Raw genomic sequence first — 20,376 nt, 5'->3', positions numbered from 1 at the left:
CACACGGTCTCCAGTCTGTGGCGCACTGTCAACCATTCACGCGAGGGGTGAAGCATCCCAGTCCCTGCAGATCCCTCTCGCATTTCAATATTATCTGACAGATGGGTCACCCTTCCAGCCAAGAGTGAAGGGCGTGCTTACTGCCTGCGATGAGGGGGCGAGGGGCGTGTGTGGGAGCTCCCAGGGCAGAAGGCACCGTCAGGGACCCACACGGGAGTGCTGTCCCCTCTGCCGCCAGCTGGGAAGAAGCAGGGGCCCTCCCAGGAAACCCAACCGTCAAGGGGACTGGAGGCTGAGGTCGCTGCCCTGCGTGGAAATCAGAACATGCGTCTCTGGACCCTCAGTTCGGGGTCAGAGCCTCAGCAAAGCACATGCGCCCAAGGGAAAGTCTGGCAAGTGCTTGTTTTTCTTCTCTCAGGGTCTAAATGGGAAAATTTCTAGGACTCGGTCAATTTACTGAGCTGCTTCAGAAATGTGGGGCGTGTGCGTGCACGCGCACGCGCACACACACACACACACACACAAGTGCATGTGCGTGTGTACGTGTCCATGAATGCATATTCTAAGCAGGCATGCACGCGAGCCCCACGCTGAACTGGACTCATGGCCAAAGCTGTCTGATAACACACGTGCAATATATGAGTCGAGAAAGAGAATCTCCCTCTGCTTCCTCTTCTTTCCCAACTCGAGGGGCTGGAACGCTGTGTGTCTACTCGGGAGCCCAGTGTGGACATGGCCACGTGCTCTGTAAGTGCCCCCACGAGCCTGGCCACGAGACCCAGGGCTCAGAGCCCCAGCACCTCGTTTGCAAAGCGGGGAAGGGAACGTTACCTGAGTCACGGAGTTGAGATCGGAATCAGGACGATGCATCGAGACGTTCAGCAAGGACCAGGAAGACAGGAAGTGCCCAAGTTGGCTAACAGCAATTAAGGGGATTTCCCCTAATTCAGCTCCCTGGCTAACAGGTGGTTTTTCGCTGTTTGTTTCCTGCTAAAATGCCTTAGCAATGCTCAGAAAATTGTTTTCTGTCAGTGGAGTGGTCATCCGTCTTTGCCATATAAGCTGCTGATGTACTTAGGAAACCCTGTGCTCGGACACCGTTCAAAGACAGACCCCAAGCCGTGCCCTTGTCTTCGCACGTCTAGTTCTCCGACACAGTCTGCACAATCTGTAACCCCAGCGCCACTGGAAGGCGGAGAGGAACCAGTGGTGACTCCCCTGAGAGGGCAGGGGTGTGTGTCTGACGCGTGTGGCATGTGCGTGCACACGCCTGTTCAGGGAGAGAGGGTGGAGGGGTAGGAGCAAGCGTGAACCGGCTTTGCGGTCTCCTGCTGTTCTTAGGTCACGTGGCTCTGGTGTGCGTGGGCTGGTGGTACATGAAAGTGCCCTGCCCGCTCCACGCGCGGAGTCAGGGGCGGGACCGTCAGGCAGGCTCCCCGTGTGGCCACCGGCACTCACCTCCCTCGTCCCAACGCCAAGGGCACAGCTGGGGTCCGGGGTTGGTGGCCAGAGAGACTCAGCCGGAGAGAAGTGGTGCCTGTGAGCCCCTCTGGAAGCTGTCAGCGGGGGTGGGTTTCCGGCAAGGGTCTACGGGACGACGCCACGTTGCTGAGACTTCCTGCTTAAGCGGGCAGCTCAGAAAGCTTTCTTCTCTGAACACTGGCCCCCCGACCTTGATGCCCACCACTGACCCAGGTCACACGAGGCGGGACAGTGATGCCCACTCCTGGGGTGCTTCCTGTACTGGGTCTGGAGGGAGGGAGACCCGCCCGCCGTGCCTGCTTGATCCTCCCCCAGATGTGCGGCAGGCACAGCGTCCAGGACCGCGTGTGACAGGTCAGGTCCTGCAAAGGAGGCCGCCTTGGCCTGCTTCCCAGCCGGATCCAGGAGCCACCCGGTCGGGCCTGCCCTTCTGCAACCCCAGCCAGCCGGCCCACAGGGCTCTCTGTGCTCAGAGAGTGGGCCACAGCCCACACCCTTGAAGCCCCAGGACCTCCCTCCTCCTGTGAACGGAGCTCACTGGCCTGGCTCCTGGCCGCACCCTTGTCGGACACGAATGTGGAGCTCGGACAGCCGGTTCCTTGGCGCCCCGCCAGCTGCAGACACGGCAGACACGCAGCGCTGAACAGCTCCCGGCACCAGCAGTGCTTGGAGAAGTCCGGCTGCATCATAACTGGGCAGATGCTGGCCCCAGAAAGGGGAAAGGGGGCGAGGGGGCGAGGGGAGGGGCAGGGAGGGGCAGAGCGCGGGCATAATACACAGCCCCACGTGCCGCCTACACTCACGTCGGAGCCGTGAGGGCCATGAGCCCACAGCCAAGGACCTCGCCCTCCACGTGGCCTGTTCACATCTGACGGCCGACAGCCAGTGTGCAAGGACAGCGCAATAACCGGACTTAACTCTGGGAGGAAATATTTCACCTGGAAAATTCAAGTTTAGCCACAGCCAGGCCAGGATAAAACTCTGGTCTTTCTCCCCAAAATGCGTTTCTTTTATGCGCTGGACCTTCACAGATAGCACTGCATTTGCTGACACTTTTTGTCAGACAGGAGAAGTACTTGTGGGCTCAGGAGACGGGCCGACGCGTGAGGGAGCGGAACGGACGTGGCCGTGGTTGAAGTTCTCGCGCACACGGCCACTCGGCCTCGGAAGGTGGCTTTGTGCCCGGCCGTCTTCAAATCGCCGCTGAGCGTCCATCACTGACCTTTGTGGTATCTGTATTTGCCTGTGTTTCTTCCACTTCCCACAATGGAAGGGCACACGAAACTGTGGGAGTCACAGACGCTGCAGTTCGCGGACGTCTGGTGCCGGATGGCGTGAGGATGAGCGAGGTCACCGGTGTCCTACCGCAGCAACGCGCCAGCCAGCGTGGGCTCTCAGGGCACCTGCACGCGGTTCCCTTGGGAGTGGACTTCGCCAACGGAAGGCATTTTCCAAGGGGGAGAAACATGACGTGAGCCCTGGATGGGGACACAGTGGGGTGGTGGGAGCTACCCTGGGCCCCCAGGCCCACCGCCCCATTCTGCTCCCCATTCTGTTTCCTAGCATTCGCCCGCAGACTGGCGTCCCGAGGGCACACGCACACACATGTGCACAAAGAGTGTAGGGACAGGCAAATCCTTAAATGCACCTTAACGTGCACCTGACTTGTAACAAGTGACAGCCCCCGTCCCGCCCCCCGCACGGGAGGTGAGTTTCCCTGCAGAGCTGCTCCAAGCTCGAACGTCCCGCGAGTCTCTGAGTTATGACCCGCAAGAAAAGCAATCGTTCGGGAGAATGAATTCCAGGGTAGAATTAAGGACTCGCCAATTCTTATATCGTAGTATGATCCGTCCGTTTGAGGGGTTCCGAGCGTACAACAAATACACTTTCAGAAACAAACCGTTTTTATCGTACAATAAATATTCCAGAGCCACGTCTCGCCCCCTGGAACCCTGGGAGAGTCCTGGCAACTGCTACCTCCGAGGCGGCCATGATGGGTCGCCGGTCAGAGAGCCGCAGCATTTACAGATCATGTAGAAAAGTCTTGGTGCGTTATCCCCCTGGCCCCTCACAAAGGCCCCACTGGCGGGTTCTGTCTGTGCACGACTCTGCCGCCAGCCCCGTGCAGAGCCCCAGCTGCACCTTCCTTCCATCTCCAGAGACAGTGCTCACACCGTCCATGAGGCCTGGGGTCAGCTCCCTGAGAGAAGGCCAACTCTGAACCAGCAAAAAATGCACGCCTGGAGGGTCAGCACAGGACAGGAGCTCCTGGGCAGCTTGGGGATAACAGGAGCCCGCTGCCCACATCGAGGTGCCCCAGTGTGTGTCAGCAACATGCCTGCAGGGCGATTCTCAGGGCAGCCAGGCCAGGAGCAGAGACCAGGCCCTGCTCTCCTGGACGAGGAGAATCCGTGATCTCCAGGCACCTCAGGGGTGACCCCAGGGTCAAGGAGCAGAAGACTATGCTGGGACAGAGCCCTGGGTGCGTGGGCTCTGTGGCGCCCAGACCCAAGGGCACGTGTGCAAGGACAGGCACCCGATAGCCTGTATCAGGAGTGAGAGCCTTCTCAGCCTCCTGACTTTTTCTCTCTGGGTCATTCTGACAACAGAGTATGGGAAACGCGTTAACCATGATGGAGAACAGAATGAGAATCCTCTCCTAGGTCGGGGGGTGGGGGGATTGCAATGCGTTTAGTACCGTCCGTGTGGAGGAGACATGAAGGTCAGAGCTGGAGTCCCGTAAGAAACTCAGGCGGCCTTGCTGCAGCAAAGCCCTGCAGGGACCCAGCAAGTGGCGAGAGGTTTTCCAGGACAGGCTCGTGGATCTCTAAGCAGCGCTATGGCTGCAGGACAGGTCTCCCTGCGAGGTCCCCAGCCCTCCCTCCTCTGGCAGCCAGGAGCTATGGTGCATGTGGTACAGGTGTCCTTCCATCTCCCCCACCGGACTGACTGTCCCAGAGGACAAAGTCTACTTTCGCCTCTGTCTGTCTCAGGACCCAGAAGGCTGCTGACACTCAGACGGGTCTGGTAAGTCCGTGTGATCAGAGTTTGCCTTGCCAACCACCCGGGAGACACACAGGAGGCATTTGTGTCGCACCGTGGGGACCATGGCCTCAGCAATGGAGTGGACGTCTTCAGGCCTGGCCTCGGGAGCCCCCGGCTCCCGGCGCACTGTGACAGAAAGGCTGTTCCCCTGATCCCCGGCGGTCCTAGAATTCCAGGGAAAAGTCATTCTCAAGAGCTCGGGAGTCTCTGTCTCAGTCTTTCCTGCTATTTTCAAAAACCTGCGTGAGACTTTGCTGTATGTGAGGGTTTGGGCTGAGCCTCCTTCACACGCTCCTCTGGTTCAACCTCAGAATAATCCCACAAGGCAAGGCTATTGAAGCCACTGTAAGCAAATGGAGTGCGGGCAGGCGGAGGGACACACACCGGAAGGGCCGAGGGGACTTGGACATCTCGTGTGCCTGAGCCCAGAGTGGGTGGAGAGGCTGCTGCCCCCCGCCCCCTGCAGGCTCCAGCTCCAAGGGCAGCCGGGCTGTGTGGAACCAAGTGGAACCCCCACCCGGCTCATTTGCAAAACCCAGACATTGTAGCTAGTGTTTCCCCGACGGGACCCAGAAGCCCACATTTTTCATCAATTTTTGTCAGTTATTGGTTATTATGGAAGGGGTCTTCCTGCCACAATCTGACAACCACGGCTTATGCCACAGCAGCCACAGGGAAATGTCGGTCTGTGAGGGCTGTTCCTCCAAGATAAACCTTTCTACCTCAAAAGGCAACAGAGGTCATCTGATATGCCACCTGCTCCACTGGCACGAACGAGCTCACGGACCCCCGCCTTGTGGGAAATCAATAAGAAATTAGAGAAGTCCGGCAACATCTACTCAATCTGGAGTAGGCCTTTTCGGTTGAGTTGGGGTTTTTTTCCCCATCTTTACGTTCAATTTGAGAAGCTGCATGGTTAATCTGATCTACTGTCTCTTGGCCCGAAATGCCCTAAAAATGGCAGAGCTATTTGCCGTCTGTCTGTAGCCAAGACCCATCATGATTAAAAAAGGGGTAGAGATTAAGTGCTTGGTATTTGGAAGGTAGTTATTTCTACCAAAATAGACTGTAAATAGATGCCACCCACCTCTAACTTACGAAACCCACCGTGTCCAGCCTTTGAGCAAAGTTACCTGTGCAGACCTAGCACCTCATAGAAGCGAACGGCTCCAGGAAAGGCTAACGGTGCAGGCTGGCTAGGGAGCACCGGGTGGGGCCGCACAGGAACCCGAGGGCACCCCCCTCCCCCCCACCCAGGCTGGCAGGCTGCACTGCTTTGCCTTTTCTCTGCCAGTGACACCTCGAGGGCAAGGTCACGGAGTCTACGGCTCTTACCGCTGCTCGCCTTCTGGGGCAGGACTGAGGGGAACCCGCTGGGCGTCTGTCCGTAGGCCGTGAGCCAGCTGTAAAAATCTCCCCTCATCTCCGCGTGCTTAATGAGAAAAAACCCACTCCTGACTCTGGGGAAGCCTTCAAGGGCCGTGCGTGGCCCCCGCGTCTGTCCAAACCGATGGCCGACGGTAACTCCCTCACCACCTCCTGGAGAGCCGATGATAACTCCCTCACGATAACTCCCTCACCACCTCCTGGAGAGCCCGGCGCAGGTGCCCTGCGAGAGGGCTGAGAAAATGGTGGGACGATTCTGTTTCTGTGAAACCACCCGTGCATTAGACAGACATTCCCAGGACGCGCTCACATCTCCACCAACTAGCCCAGGGCAAGCATTTCCCTCTTTGAGCCTCGTTTCTTCCAGAAACTGGTGCCACGACCCCACCCAGGGTGGGTTTTAGGAATAAGAAAGGCAGCAAAGCGAAGGTGTGAGGGCCCTCCGTGAAAGGCAACTGCACCGCTCGCCACCACCATCCCCTGAGGATTTGGGACGAGACCTGAGGGGTCCGCGCCCCAGAAGCGCCCTTGTCTCTGGAGCAGTGGGGACCTCATCCTGTGGTCCCGAAGTGACACACGTCCCACACGGAACAGCTGTCTGGGCTGAGAGGGGTCCAAGAAGGCCAGGCCACGGAAGTTAAGTCACCATTACACGCATCCCATCCACCACCCACAGTTAGCAAGGGATGGTTTCGCCAAATTTACTTCCCACCATTTCCTGCAAGGAAAGAAAGAAAGGGAAAAAGGAAACACCATAGACACAAAGGAAGCCACCCTGTGAGCCCACATCCATTTTCCATCCTTGTGTCTCGGGGAAGGTGGGAAGTCTCTAACCTTTACCCCCACGTGTGATTCCACAAACAGTGTATAAGGTCTGTGTCTGCAAAATCTGGTGCTGTCCTCGCTCTACGCGTTAGTTTGCGTCATCTAACCCGTTTCTCAGTCACCCACGTGGACGCATACACATGTAGTTGATGAAGTGCAAGTGCCGCGTGGCCTTCCCTTGAATGACGGCACAACTCGCCCACCACCGCCCTCGGCAGGAAAGGCCGCCCTGACCCTCAGCATTGCCCAAAGCCCGTAGGAGGAAGGGGACGCCTGTTTGGTTGGTTTGGGGTGGCCTGGGGAGACAGGCACGGCGTCCGTGCCCAGGGCGGGCAGCCGGCCGCAGCCTGGAGGCCTCGCGGGCCCCACCGGCACCTCCTTCTCAGAAATGCCTCTCCACAAGAACTGCCCGGGACGCGGGCCCTTCCCTCCTGGCGAGCGGCCCCCACGTCCACACAACCCCCTCCCCGGGCCCCGGGCCGAGCGCGAGTCCCCAGCCGGCCGTCCTGCTGGCAGCTGCAGCAGTACCGTCTGACGTCGGTGGCCAGCCGCCAGGGCCCTGGGTCACGGCTGTCTTTCTCGCCCGCAGGTACCAGCAGCGCGGACGTGAAGGAAAACCGCGTGAGCAACTGGGAGGCGAGGCCCCTGGCCGCCAGTGACAGGGCCAGAGGCGGCACGCCCGGCGTGAAGCGGAAGAGGCCTCTGGAGGAGGGCAACGGCGGCCACCTGTGCCCCCTGCAGCTCGTCTGGAGGAAGCTCTCGTGGTCCGTGGCGCCCAAGAACGCGCTGGTGCAGTTGCACGACCTACGCCCGGGCCTGCAGTACCGCATGGTGTCCCAGACCGGCCCCGTGCACGCGCCTGTCTTCGCCGTGGCCGTGGAGGTCAACGGGCTCACCTTTGAGGGCACGGGGCCCACCAAGAAGAAAGCCAAGATGCGGGCGGCCGAGTTGGCGCTGAGGTCCTTCGTGCAGTTCCCCAACGCCTGCCAGGCCCAGCTGGCCATGGGCGGTGGCGCCGGGCCATCCACGGACTTCACCTCCGACCAGGCCGACTTCCCCGACACGCTGTTCAAGGAGTTCGCGCCCGCCGCCCCCAGCGAGGCCTTCCCCGGCCGCCGGCCCGCCGACCCCGGGCTGCTGGCCACCGCCTGCCCGCGGGGCCGGCTCCTCTGCCACCCGCTGGATCTGGTGGGCCCTGCGGCCCCGGGCGACAGGAACCCCGTGGTCGTGCTGAACAAGCTGCGCTCCGGCCTGCGCTACGTGTGCCTCGCAGAGCCGGCCGAGAAGCAGCGGGCCAAGAGCTTCGTCATGGCCGTGTGTGTGGACGGCAGGACGTTCGAGGGCTCAGGACGCAGCAAGAAGCTGGCCAAGGGCCAGGCGGCGCGGGCCGCCCTCCAGGCCCTCTTCGATATCCGGCTGCCGGGCCACGTCCCCAGCAGGAGTAGAGGTCAGCTCCTGCCCCAGGTGAGCCTCTCAGGTGCTGCCGCAGGCAGCCGTCTTCTGAAGCCAGGAGGCCGGGTGGCGGGCAGACCCCTCTGCTCCCATCAATGGCGGGCCCCCCGCCCCCCGCATCATTGTTAGGAGCGATTTGCAGGCCTTTGGAGAGAGCGGGTCGTGTGAGTGTGAAGAGAGTGTCCACCCTGGAGATGGCCATGCCTCCCATGAGGGGCCGCAGCGGGCCCTCCCCGGGGAGAGGGTTAGCGGCAGGTCACTGCAGTGAGCGCGGCAGCGTGATGTGTGCGCCAGGCGGGGTCCGGTGGGGGGGGGGGGGCCTCCAGCTGGGGGCCTGCAGAAAGCCCCGCGAATGTGGCTCATCTTGCCCAGGCGATGCCAGTCGGGGCCCCCGGCCAGGCCAGACAGAGGTGCAAGGGCTGAGGCCAGGGGCTGGCGGGAAGCGGAGAGCTCGGGGAGGGAGAGGGGGCTGGCGCCCGCGTCACAGCCACAACCTTGCCATTTCTGCAACACTGGGTCGCTCATTCAGGGAATATTTTGTGGCACCGTCCGTGTGTCGGGAACTGTCTATCTGTGATTTTGTAACAACCTCTTCCCTCCAAGTCTTGAAAGTGCTTATTTATGCAAATCACCCTTCCTGTCACCACTCTGGGGACTTGTGGGCGTCCCGTGTGTGTTGGATACAGGACGGTGTCTATATTGGCTTCAGCATCAATCGAGGACAGACGTGCTTCACGCAGTTAGAAAGCACAGAGGCCAGTGTGAGCGCAGAGTGGGCCCCGTGTACCTGAGTTACCGCTGGGACCACCATGCCCCCCATCACAGCATCCGGAACAGAGTCCGCCGTGCCCGGGGGACCAGGCGCGTGCTCCCCAGGGAGAACAAGGGGCTGCACAGCCATCAGAGCAAATGGCTGCGGGAAAGACCCTAGAGCACAATCACGCTGGGGCAGGCACTCACTCACTCACTCACTCATCCATCAGTCTTTGACCCTTAGCGGCTGCAGGGCACAGGAGGGCAGGGGCCTGCTCCGGCCGTGGCCTGCCCCCCACAGCGGGGTAGAGAGACAGAGAGACGGAGGGAGACTGCTGAGTGAGACATTCCTGTTTCTCTGCTTCCTCTGCCCTTGATCCTGTCCTTTGGTTTTCAGATACTTGCTGCCCGTTGTAGGAGGCCAGTTGGGGGCGTTTAGACTGTAACCTTGCCTTGTCTTGCGACCTACCCTCAAGTAACACACTGTCCAAGTAAACACGGGTGTTTGCAAAGCAGCTGGGCATCCCTGTGAGTCCCTGCACGTCTCCGAGGGAGGGAGGGGCTGCGTCTTGCTCCCTGTCTTCTGTACCCCTGCTGGTTTGTGTCCTTTGTTCCCTCCTGTCCTGTGTCTCCACTCGTCACTTAAACTCGCCAACAACACCCAAGGAAGCCTCTGTGCCCTCTGCGGCCTGCGTGAGCCCCAGGCTGCCGTGACGTTGGCCATGGCCTGTGTCTCCCAGCCACCTTCTCTGAGGAGGCCCCCCATGCCGGGACCCCGCGGGCCTCCGCCGGCCTGGCCGTTCTCCCCGTCCTCCTCCCTCTGTGGCCGCTGCACCAGCCCCGCTGAAGGTTGAAGGGTGTCAGTGAGTTCTGGCCGCGACGCCTTCTTCTTCATGTTGTCAACCCCGAGTGCTCAGACGGAAGAACCAGGCAGCACCACTGCTTTGTAACAGTCATTTGACCCCAGAATGCAGCACATCAGTTAAAGCCACGGCCGCTAAATTATTTTTCTCTGACAGTCTGCTAACCACCCCGACTGGATGATGGAGGGTGCGGAGCAGCGTGAGGGTTGCGGGCCATCCATCACACCCCAGGCACCGCCATCTCGCAGGCTCATTACCTGTCGCCTCGCCCCTGCACCCCGGGGCTGGGTGGGGCTGAGCCGGCCGGGGGACTCAGGACCAGTCACCATCAGTGGCTTCATTGAATCCGAATCTTGTCTTGGATGTGGCCTGGATTCTTGGACTGATCTTTAATTCAGGAAAAGATCCCAAGAATCCCTGTAAGTCCTGCTCTGCTCTCCTGCTCTGCCCGATGCTGTCCATACAGCCTGCTTCCCCCGGTCCTGGGGCTCCAGGTCCCCAAAGGCACGACCCTTTGTTCCCTAGCTGTGCTGTTAGCATCTGTGCAGGAGAGCAAGCCGGCAGCCCCAGGCCCAGCCAGACTTCCGGAAAAGGCAGGTGCCCTGACACTGAGCCGTAAGGACCCTGCCCAAGCCCACGGGGAGGACGGTGGCCCCGCTCGCTGCTAGAGTGACAATTTTAGAACTGGGTGTCGACATCAGCATTCAACGTTCCCGGCCCAGTTTCGAGGTTCTGTCCCACACAGGGTGGTCTTGGGTGAACAGATGACAAACCGAGTCTCTGTTGAAGGCTTTCACAAAGTCTCCGTCTGCCATGAACACTCTGACGGGCGCTCCCTCACAGTGACCCACAATGAGGGAAAATTCAAACAAGATAGCACGTGCAGCCATGTGGGTAGCGTGCCTAAATGCCACGGTGGGTCCCACTGTAGAAACCCATCAAGCTGGCCCCTGAACTTCTGATTCCCACGAAGATAGGTCGGCTCACCTGCACCGTTCCGACCTTTTCATGGCTCTGCTCCAGCCTGAGCCCAGAAAGCAGGACCACACAGGACGGGCTGGGCCAGCTGGAGGTTTGCTCTGACCTCAAGACAAGTCTGGGTGAGCATAGCTTCCTCACATCCCTCTGCCGAAGACCTGAAGGGAGCCTGTCTGGAGCAAATACCAACCTTGCCAGAGGTGTGGGACGTCACGTCACTGTCCACCAGGAAGGGAAAGGGAAAGTGGCACTGGTTCCACTCCGTTTCGAAGGAGAAAGGAAAAGTGGCACTTGGTTCCACCTCCGTTTCGAAGGAGGAAGTTCTGAAGAGCGATATTCTCAGTGAAGATTAAAATTGTAGGTGTTGATTTCTCCAGGATCTGATTTTCACCCATTCCTTTATGGGGGGCATTTCTCAGAACTGGGCTAGTTTTCTTCTTTCACTTCCGCGAGATCTGGCTTTGGTCTCTTATCCACAGGGCTGAGATCAAGACTTCATTAAAGTCTCTAGAACACAGTACAGACCTAACTGAGCTGGGGGAGCAGTCCATAACACCCACACTGGTGCACAGGTTGTGCACTCTGCAAATATCAGTTGATAAGGGTAACTGATGCAGACCAGGAGGTAGCTAGGCCAGCCGGCCCGACTCTTCCCATTTTCCTGGCCTACAGGACTCCTCTGCATTAACGAGATAGGAAGTGATAAAGACACTGTGTTGACACATACAGATGGTCCCCAACTTAAGACGGTTTGACTTAATGATGTTTAGACAATGGTGCAAAAGCGGTATTCATTCAGTAGAAACCATTCTTTGAATTTTGAATTTGGATCTTGTCCCAGGCATGTAGGACGATCCTCTCTCGTGAGTGGCTCGCAGCCAGCCCCTCGATCATGACAGTAACAGTTGACGCATGGACAACTACACTCATCCACACCCACACTGCCATTCGGCTCTGGTGTCCCTCAATCGGGACATAACCCATTGTCAAGTCAAGGAGGATCTGTGAATACTCATTCCCTGGAAACATTATCATAAAACAAGATAAAATCACAAAATCTCCATCTCTCTCCGGTCTTTGCTTCCTAGCCCCAGCATGAAAACAGGTGACTCAGGAAAGCACCAGATTCCATCAGAAAGGCGTCTCTCCCACCGTAGAGAAGAGAGTGAGTAAACAGGGATGGCCATAAAGGGAGCGCGAGAGAAAGTTACAGGGACACCAGGAAGCACCCTCGGGTGGAAACAAACGCGGTTCCTGACTTTGGGTCAGCTTCTCCTTCACACTCAAGGATCCCCCTCATTTTATTTTGTTTTGTTTTATTTTTAATTTCCATGTCAGACTGTGGTGGTGTCAGCCGTGTGTCTTGCCCACAGAGGAAGAGGGGGAGTAACTTAAAACTGTTCACGCAAGTGCTGCCACGCCCTCTGGGGGGATCCTTTCAGGGACCCACTAACCACACCCTGCTTTGCTCCCGTGTATGCAGCGATCACTGTGGGGGAGGGGAGAAACCATGGGAATTTATAACCCGATGGAAAGGAACAATTACTTTTTAAGTTTGAGCATTTTATAGCAAATTTGGATCCGAGCTGCAGTCCGCGATCCCATCTCATGGAATCTGCCCCCCGAATTAGCCACGGAATGAGGCCAGGGGGGCCGTACTGGCTCCTCAACAGCTGCACTGCGGGACGCTAATAGCACGTTTGCGCAAACGTGCCGTCCTTCTCCCAAACCCCAAGGTGACCCCCAGCCGCCTCTGGCCACTTCACAGATTGTTTTTCTGATCTCCTGCTCCTGCAAATCTATCTTACTCAATAGGAGTGGCATCCTAACCACTGTCATGTGAAACCGTTGATTAATATTGCTGTAACAAATTAGCTATAGAGGGGCCCTCAAGTTTTAAATAGGCTTAAATTAAAAACAGATAGCTATGGAAATCATATGCACTTGGCTTTGAAACGGCTTAATGCTGTCTAGCTGGTTTACCCAAGGACACCCAAAAACAGCAGCAGGTGCCCACGCATCCTTGCCACTCGGCTCTGGGGGACGCGAGACGGGCCAGCCAGTGCCAGCCTTGTGGAAGGCCATGGGTGCAGCCCGGGGCAATTCCAGACAGACGCCTGAACAGAGTCCTAGAGCTCTGCGTGTCCCACAGGCAGAAAGGATCGCTTCTGGACTCCAAGTGACCTTCTTGGGAGTCAGGACAGCAAGGTGTTTTCTCGTTTCCATGTGGCTGTCCCATCTGACAGGATTTCAGTTTCTCAGCCATTTTCCTATTGTCCCCTGGGGAGTGGGATTAAGGTCTAACCTCCCCACATGCAGGCACTGGCTGGCACAGGAGCCCCAAGGTGGCCCAGGACCATCGTAGAAGCACAGTTCTGGCCAAAGAGACCCTAAGCTAAAGAACTCAGCCAAGCAGCTGACCTGGGGTCTCCGGGGACTTCCCCTGAGGCTTGCAGGAATGGCCAGAAGGTGCGGGGGCCCGACAGCCATCAGCACCACCCGCCACCCCTCATCCTCGACCTGCTCTACCTACATGCTGTCTCTCACCACCACCGTCCCCAAAAGCCCCGTGTGTCAGGGAACCCAATGTCTCTCTTCCACTTGAAGCATCCAGACAAGGTGATCTCAACTCTGGTGCTAGTTCTGGTACAGGTGGGTGACAAAAGACGGGCAGATACCTGTGCAACCACGTGGACAGGTGTGGTCGGTGAGAGCTGTGAGGGAGGACAGGCACGTGCCTGGGATGATTTCCACCTGATGTGGGAAACGTACGGGTGAAATTCACCCATCTGGGATTCTCATAAAAGTCAGTGCATTCAGGCTGCTGTAACAGAATACCGTTCATAGGGTGGTTAAGAGGCAACAAATGTAGCCTCGTGGCGCTGGAGGCCAAGGTCCAGGAGCCGGCAGATTCCATGTCTGGTGAGGAATCTCCTCCCGGTTCACAGACAGCGTCTTCTCGCTGTGTCCTCACCTGGGGGGAGTGGTGAGGGGGCTCCCCGGGGTGTCCTTCACAAGGACACTAATCCCATCGAGTCGGCTCAACCATCATGACCTCATCACCTCCCAGAGGCCCTGCCTCCTGACATCATCACCTTGGGGGTTAGGTGTCCCACACGAACTTGGGGAGGGGGTCACAAGCAGTCTGACTACAGCAATCTGTCAACCACGAACATCACAGAGAATGCTACACACTGACACTCAAGGCAGAACAAACCGGCCTACTACACCACCAGCTGACCTGACCCCAACCCACCCACTCAGCCTTTGTGTCACTCTGTCCTCAGTCCCCTGAGGAGCCAGCCCACGTGAACAGGGGCCATACTCTGAGAGAAAACACGTCTCAGTAGCCACTGTGGGATAAAAGACTCAGTGCCACGGTACCCAGCCATTCGCCTGCATCAACACAGTCGCCAGCCCCCTTTTCTGGTCGCAGGATGGGGCGGGGGCTTCTCCACGGCTCTGCTGTGTGAGGTCAGTGTCATGAGGCTCATCACAGCAGAGCCATTGTAAAGTCGTCATTATGTCTCAAGAGGAGTTTGTACCAGGGGACAAATGACCTCCCCCAACACCGTTTTGCTTGGGGAGCTGGGTCAGGAATGACCATGCTGGCATCACAGCATGCCTGGGACTCGGCAAGAACACCACAACCCAATTGCTCTGGTTTCTGCAGCTCGGCCCTAAACCTGCTGTCCACACACCCCTACTCCCCAGTCGCACACCGAGTTCACTTTCTGAACCAGTCATTTCCCAAAGGGGGAACAGTTCCTTGGATGCCTTTTCATAGATTAAAACAACAATTTTGTTTTGCTGCAAAAACCCTTGTGGGGGGAGGGGCCGTTCTGAACGGACACCCATGGTGGCCCCAGGCAGCACGGCCACCCTCCCCTTCCCAGGCTGCAGGTGAGGCCCAGGAACACGTATTTGATTCGGGTACTATGAGTTTGTATTTGGGAATGCAACTACTAAAAATGTAAAATGTGTAGGTAGAGTCCGTATGCAAAGAACCTTGGTCTTTACCATCTCAAATAAATAGGATATGACCTTATCACCAAGCATCCCTACAGTGGGGACAAGCATGTTCCCTTCCAATCAGACATGGTGATGGATTCCAGGCGAGATGTGGAAAGACACCAGAGACACAGCAAAGAGACAGGTACAGAAGAGGACAAGCTGACACTGTCCTCTGTCCCAACACTGAGAAATTACAAAATTGACGCAGAAACACGATCACGTCCAGTTTTCGTTAATGGCTTTAGTCAGGTCAGCCAACCGGTCAAGATGAACCCACTTTTTTGACTCACAGAGCAAAATCAGTGATCTCTACACCTCCCTCTTTCTCCCTCTCCCCCTTCCCCTCTCCCTCCCCTCCCCTCCCTTTTCTCGCCTCCCTCTCCCCCCTCCCTCTCCCTCTCCCTCCCTCTCTCTCTCTCTCTCTCTCACACACACACACACACACACTGCACATGTGTGCAGGATGTACATATACACGTCTTGTGTGATTCCACCTCCAGAGAGAAAGACGCCCACCAGCAGTTTGTGCAAAGGTAGGAGAAACATGTCTGTCCTTCGTGTCACATTCCAGACGTTTAGCAAAAGCTGTTTTCTCCACCAAGGAATCCGACCTCCATGCAGCTGTTTTCTAGCGCCCGATGATCACTAGCTTGTCTTGGTGTTATCGCGGTGATTCAGACACAGTTAGAGGCTCAGTTCTTTGGGACGTCTTCTTTTTGCCTCGAGGACACTCAAATGCACACAGCAGGCAGGGAGGACACAGGTCACTCGCAGTAGGTCCGGCTTTTAGATACAGAGGTGACGTCTGCTTGAGTTCGGGGCCGGCAGGTAAAATTCAGCAACAACGCTTATGTGGACAGAGTACGTGCTGTCTACCTGACACTCAAACACACCTGGATGTCCCGTGGTTTCATCCGCTACAAACTCAGGCAGCCCTACTTGCAACGGAGAAGCAGCAGAGAATATGAAATGAGGTGCTGTGGACAGAGGCTCTGGGTGGGAGGAGGGCATGTCTGTGGCCACCAGTTGTCTTACTCGCACCCTCCCTGTTCCTCTCAGGGCGCAGAGAAGCCTGATACGCCAGGGTCCCACTTGGGGACACTGTGACCAGGACTCTGTCCGCCCCTCGGATACCACAGTCCCCGCCAACCAGAAAGTAGTGTCCGTTCCCATTCACTGGTGAACATGTCTTCTGGGGGTGCCCATGCAGGTGACCAGCACTGACACGGGGCGGGACAGCATGGGTTAGCGTCAGTGCCCCCGTGCCATGCAGAACCTTGGTCTGCCACGGAATCCTTCATTCATGTGTGTTCCTGGTCACCGTCTGGTGTCACTGATGCTAAAACTGTAAAAGTTCTGACGTGGACCCAGAAGCAGCCAGAGTGAGGTCTCGCTCGCTGCAGCAGTCCGAGTATGCAACACTCGCTGGGCATCACTTAGGGCCCGGCCCTTCCCACCAGGCCACTCTGGGTCTCACTACCGTGCACCAAGGGAGACCTGGACCTTCTGTTAGGTGGCTGGTCTGCGGTAAATGCTCGTTCCGTAAGCTCTGAAGGTGCTTTGTCGGTATTTTGTGTGAGAAGAGTCAAGGGAGGCAAGACGTGGGGAGACCGAGGGAGGCAAGAGCGGGGAGACCGAGGGAGGCAAGAGTAGGGAGACCACACTGCTGTTTTACCCAGAATTGTGCTGCCTTCCTGAGAAGGGGCCTCACAGGATCACCACCTAAGAGTCCCCCCAAACAAACTCCGCTGCCTGTGTCCACTCTCCTGGGTCGGACTTGTGCCCTGAGCAGGTAGACGTCATGGACCCCAGTCACCAGGAGCATGAGGCCCTTGTGAAGCTCTGTTATTTTCCATCAACGTGCCCTGAGATGACCCCAGTCTCTGGAGCCTTAAAGCGTCAGCTTTGGGTCTAAACCTCTAGTACTCAGCATCACCAGGACGTCCTGCTGCCCCAGAAGGCCCCAGAAGCCTGTCTGCCTCCCTGGAATTCTTCTCCTCCTGCTCTAAGACCCCCTGCCCAAGGCTGAGGTGTGACTACACAGCCGTCTGGGTTTTGTGACCACACATACCCTCCCGTGGTCCGCGAGAAGAAAAAGGCAGCCTTTTATAGAAGGAAGACACGCTCCCGCGTGCCCAGCCGGCCCTGAACTTGGCTTAACCTTCTTCATTTCCTTGTTTCCACAGAACTATATTGACAGGTCACCTCCCTGTCATATTGCGCATGGAAAACTCTTCTAAAATTCTCTCCTTGACGAGAGTGCTGAAGGCTTTGTTAACAACACATTTATACATTTGCACAATGCGTATGCGATGTGCAACTATATACAACGTATACTGTGTGGTGCACACTTGCTCAACGTATGTGCAACGCCCAAGCAACACGCATTCCTGCGATGCGCACTTGCACAATGGATGTGCAACGTGAGACCTGTGTTTATACCATAGCCTCCACCATCTTACCCCTTACTGAAACAAGTTCAGTGCAACTTCAGTAAGAGTTAAGTAATGTGTGAGCTTAAACGTTCCCAGCAGTGTGTTTGACATTTCCAAATACAGTTAATATGACTGTTGATTAATTCTGCAGTCTCTAAACCCACCTTCCCCATTTGTCTTGCTATTCCTCGGCCACGATTAACACTGCGGGTGCGGCCGATACGGCAGTGACGTTAGGAGCTGACACTCACCAGACACCGCGTTGTTGTTGGCACCTGACCTACAACAGCACATTTGAGCCTCATAACGTCCTCGGAGACAGTGCTACCATGTCCCGTTGCACAGATGAGGACACCGAGACACAAGACATTGAGCCCTCGGCCCACAGTCGGGCTGGGGAGTGGCGATACGAGCAGGGAGCGTGTCCCATGGCCGGCAAGCAGCCCTCGGACGCCCGCCTGCCTCTCTGAATTGCAAACCTGTTCACACACTGTGTCCCCAAGCACCCGTGTCTCTACTGGCCTCAAGCTCCCGGGAACATGATGCAGTGCATGGGTGGGGTCACACTCAGCCCTGCGTCACGCCTCAGTCATCGATGCTTCCCTCTATGGCTGTATTTCCAGTGAAACGCAGTGTCTGCCCCAGTCCCCCCAGCACTGGGGTAAGTGGCCTGTGTTCAGGATGCCACTTTCCTTCCCATCACACGAGGGCGGGGCCATCTCAGCTTGGAGAGAGATGAGCGCAGGTTCCCAGACCTGTGAAATGATGGTTTGTAACAACAGCACCACAATGAAACATTTTTGAAACGCATTTTCTTTTCGTAAATCAGTGCACCCAGTGCAATTGTGAGTTCACTCAAGTACTACAGAGCAAAAGTCACCATCCAAACCCCAAGGAAACTTGCTGTGGTTCAGAGCCATCCCCTCTGGTCAGGATTACAGTGAGCACAGTGACAAAAGTTGTCTTCAGCCGGCAGCACACATCTCTGTGTGTCTTAACCGTGTTTCATCAGACAGTTTCAGCAAAAGGAAAAGCATTCAGCAAACGACCCTCAGGTTGCATGGTCTAAGGTAGGGGTTTTATTCAGTTATCTGAACTGGGAAATCAGAGCAAATGGGCTTCCAGAGAGCATGCACGCTGGCCTACAGTGGGGACATCTTTGTGCCGGCTGGTCCTGCAGGCCTTCGGGTCGGGTCCCCGCGCCTAGAACAAGGGCCCCCGAGGGAGGACGTGGCATCAGGAGCTGCAGCAGCCACTGGGGCCTGAGAACCGGGGTATGAGGGCTGGAAACAGAGTTCTGAGAAATGGACGAGGGGTTGATTGTGGTGGAATCAGGGAAGGACAGACTGCACGAGGAGGGGAGGTGACCCCAGAGGCCGCCTGAGGCACACAGTGTGGGGAAGGCAAAGGATACCAAGTCTGCTCGGTGCAGGACACGGGAGCCCCTGGAGCTCCGGGCCCAAGGGGGCAGGTGTATGCAGGTCCGGGGGTCCATGCAATCACAGACTAGATCCTGGTGGGGGTCCCACTGGCACCAGGCTGCTCTGGGGCCAGCAGCCTTGAATTCAGGTCCAGCCACAGCCTTCACGGCCAGTGCCCTTGGGCAACTCATTCAAAATCTCTGCGTTTCCTCACCTTTCCCAACGGAGGGGCTGCCGTGAGCACCTCTGGGGTTGAGGGTGGTGAAACGGGGAGGCTCGGGCACCCTGAGGGTTCAGTCCATCTTACACAGCCTCGGGGTGACTCTGGACGCCTCTGCATTTAGGGCATTGGCATTGGTGTATGGGTCCAGGGAACCCCCAGGGCACCTGCTCGCTACCTCTGATCCCCACAGTCGGCGCTGTCTCTTACCTGGGGCAGGAACTGGGAGTGTCGGGCCCCAAAAGCATAGTGGGAGCCGGTGGCTGGGCACCGGGCGGGCAGCCCTTCGTGTGGGTCCCCGGCCCCAAGCCCACCTGTGGCGCCGTGTCTCCTGGGAAGCTCCCGGAGGCTGAGCACCAGCCCCCCAGCCTTTCTCCCTGCTTCTGGACGCACGGCAGGTACCGGTTCCCATGCTGGATGCCCTGACCCAGGCACTCACCAGGGCTAAGGATTATGTGTGACCCCTGCACCCAGGAGTGACTCTTTCACGGTTGAACCACGGGTTTGTGTCCTGCCTTGGTCTTCTGGTTTGGTTAGTAAATCAGATGATGTAGAACTTGAGAGACAGCCCTTATTTCATAGACGTGGCACCAGACCCTGCAGAAGTGACACAGCCCAGCGACTTGGGGGGGGGGGGCGTGGAGGTGTTCCTTCTGGGACGTGCGGACTCCTCCCACCAAACCAGGCTTCTATGAGGAGGACTTTGCAACAAGAACAACCCTGAGCTAGCACGTGTGTTATGTGTGCGGCATTTCTGTTTAACCTGGAAGTGTCTGTGGTCCTCAGGTCCCTTGTGCCGCCAGGATCGAAGGAGCTCTAAGTGCACCCTGCTGTGGATGCCACACAGACCACACACGCACTGTCCTCTCTCCAAACCCAAGACCCACAAAACAAAGAAAACCAAAATTCTGGCCCATGCTGAAAACACATAAAACTGAAATCCTGTGTTTGCAAAAAATGCAAAACATTGTTGTAATCACACGAGACGTTTAAATTTTAGTATTTTCCTCCCACATTCCAGTGGAGAGCTTTGGGGATTTCCTGGGTTGGGGTCACTTTCCTTCATGAACACAGCCGAGAATCTTGCTGTCAACATGGAGAGAATTTCAAAAAAAAAAAAAAAAAAAGTAAAAAGTCAGAATAATAAATGGCAGGAGACATGGGGAGTGGCCGTGGTCAAACCCCTCTTTTCCCAACCAACTTCTCATCCAGCCCAGACCAAGCAGCCAGTGGACGAGACCAGCATGCAGACGGCTGTGTAGGAGGTGTGAGAGGGAGGCTGGGGTGCCCACATGACAGCCGACTTTCCCGAGAGCCCGCGAGTCTCGGGCAGAGCCCACATCACAGCCTCCCCCCGGCCTCTACGCAGACAAACCCGGGAGGTGGCAGGGCGGGGAGGCGGGGAATGGATGCCAGCACCCCCTAACGTCAGGGAGACGGTGTGGTGACGAGGGGGCTCTGAGGTCACACATCTGAGCTTCAGTCCTGGTCTGCCAGGGGCC

General features: G+C 57.2%; 1 protein-coding gene across 2 annotated transcripts in view; it reads left to right on the top strand.

Moving 5' to 3' along the window:
* ADARB2 (adenosine deaminase RNA specific B2 (inactive)) overlaps positions 1-20,376 on the top strand; it is a 418,568-nt gene that overhangs the window by 281,129 nt on the left and 117,063 nt on the right. For both annotated transcript variants that reach the window (XM_045466044.1, XM_045466043.1), the window contains one exon: positions 7,328-8,202. In XM_045466044.1, coding sequence (XP_045322000.1) covers positions 7,328-8,202 — 875 coding nt within the window. The remainder of the gene's footprint in view (positions 1-7,327; positions 8,203-20,376) is intronic.

The sequence above is a fragment of the Leopardus geoffroyi genome, chromosome B4 (genome assembly GCF_018350155.1).
Source record: "Leopardus geoffroyi isolate Oge1 chromosome B4, O.geoffroyi_Oge1_pat1.0, whole genome shotgun sequence".
NCBI classification, from domain to species: Eukaryota; Metazoa; Chordata; class Mammalia; order Carnivora; family Felidae; genus Leopardus; species Leopardus geoffroyi.
Note: the sequence above shows the minus strand (reverse complement) of the source record. Positions and strands in the feature narration are given on the sequence as shown.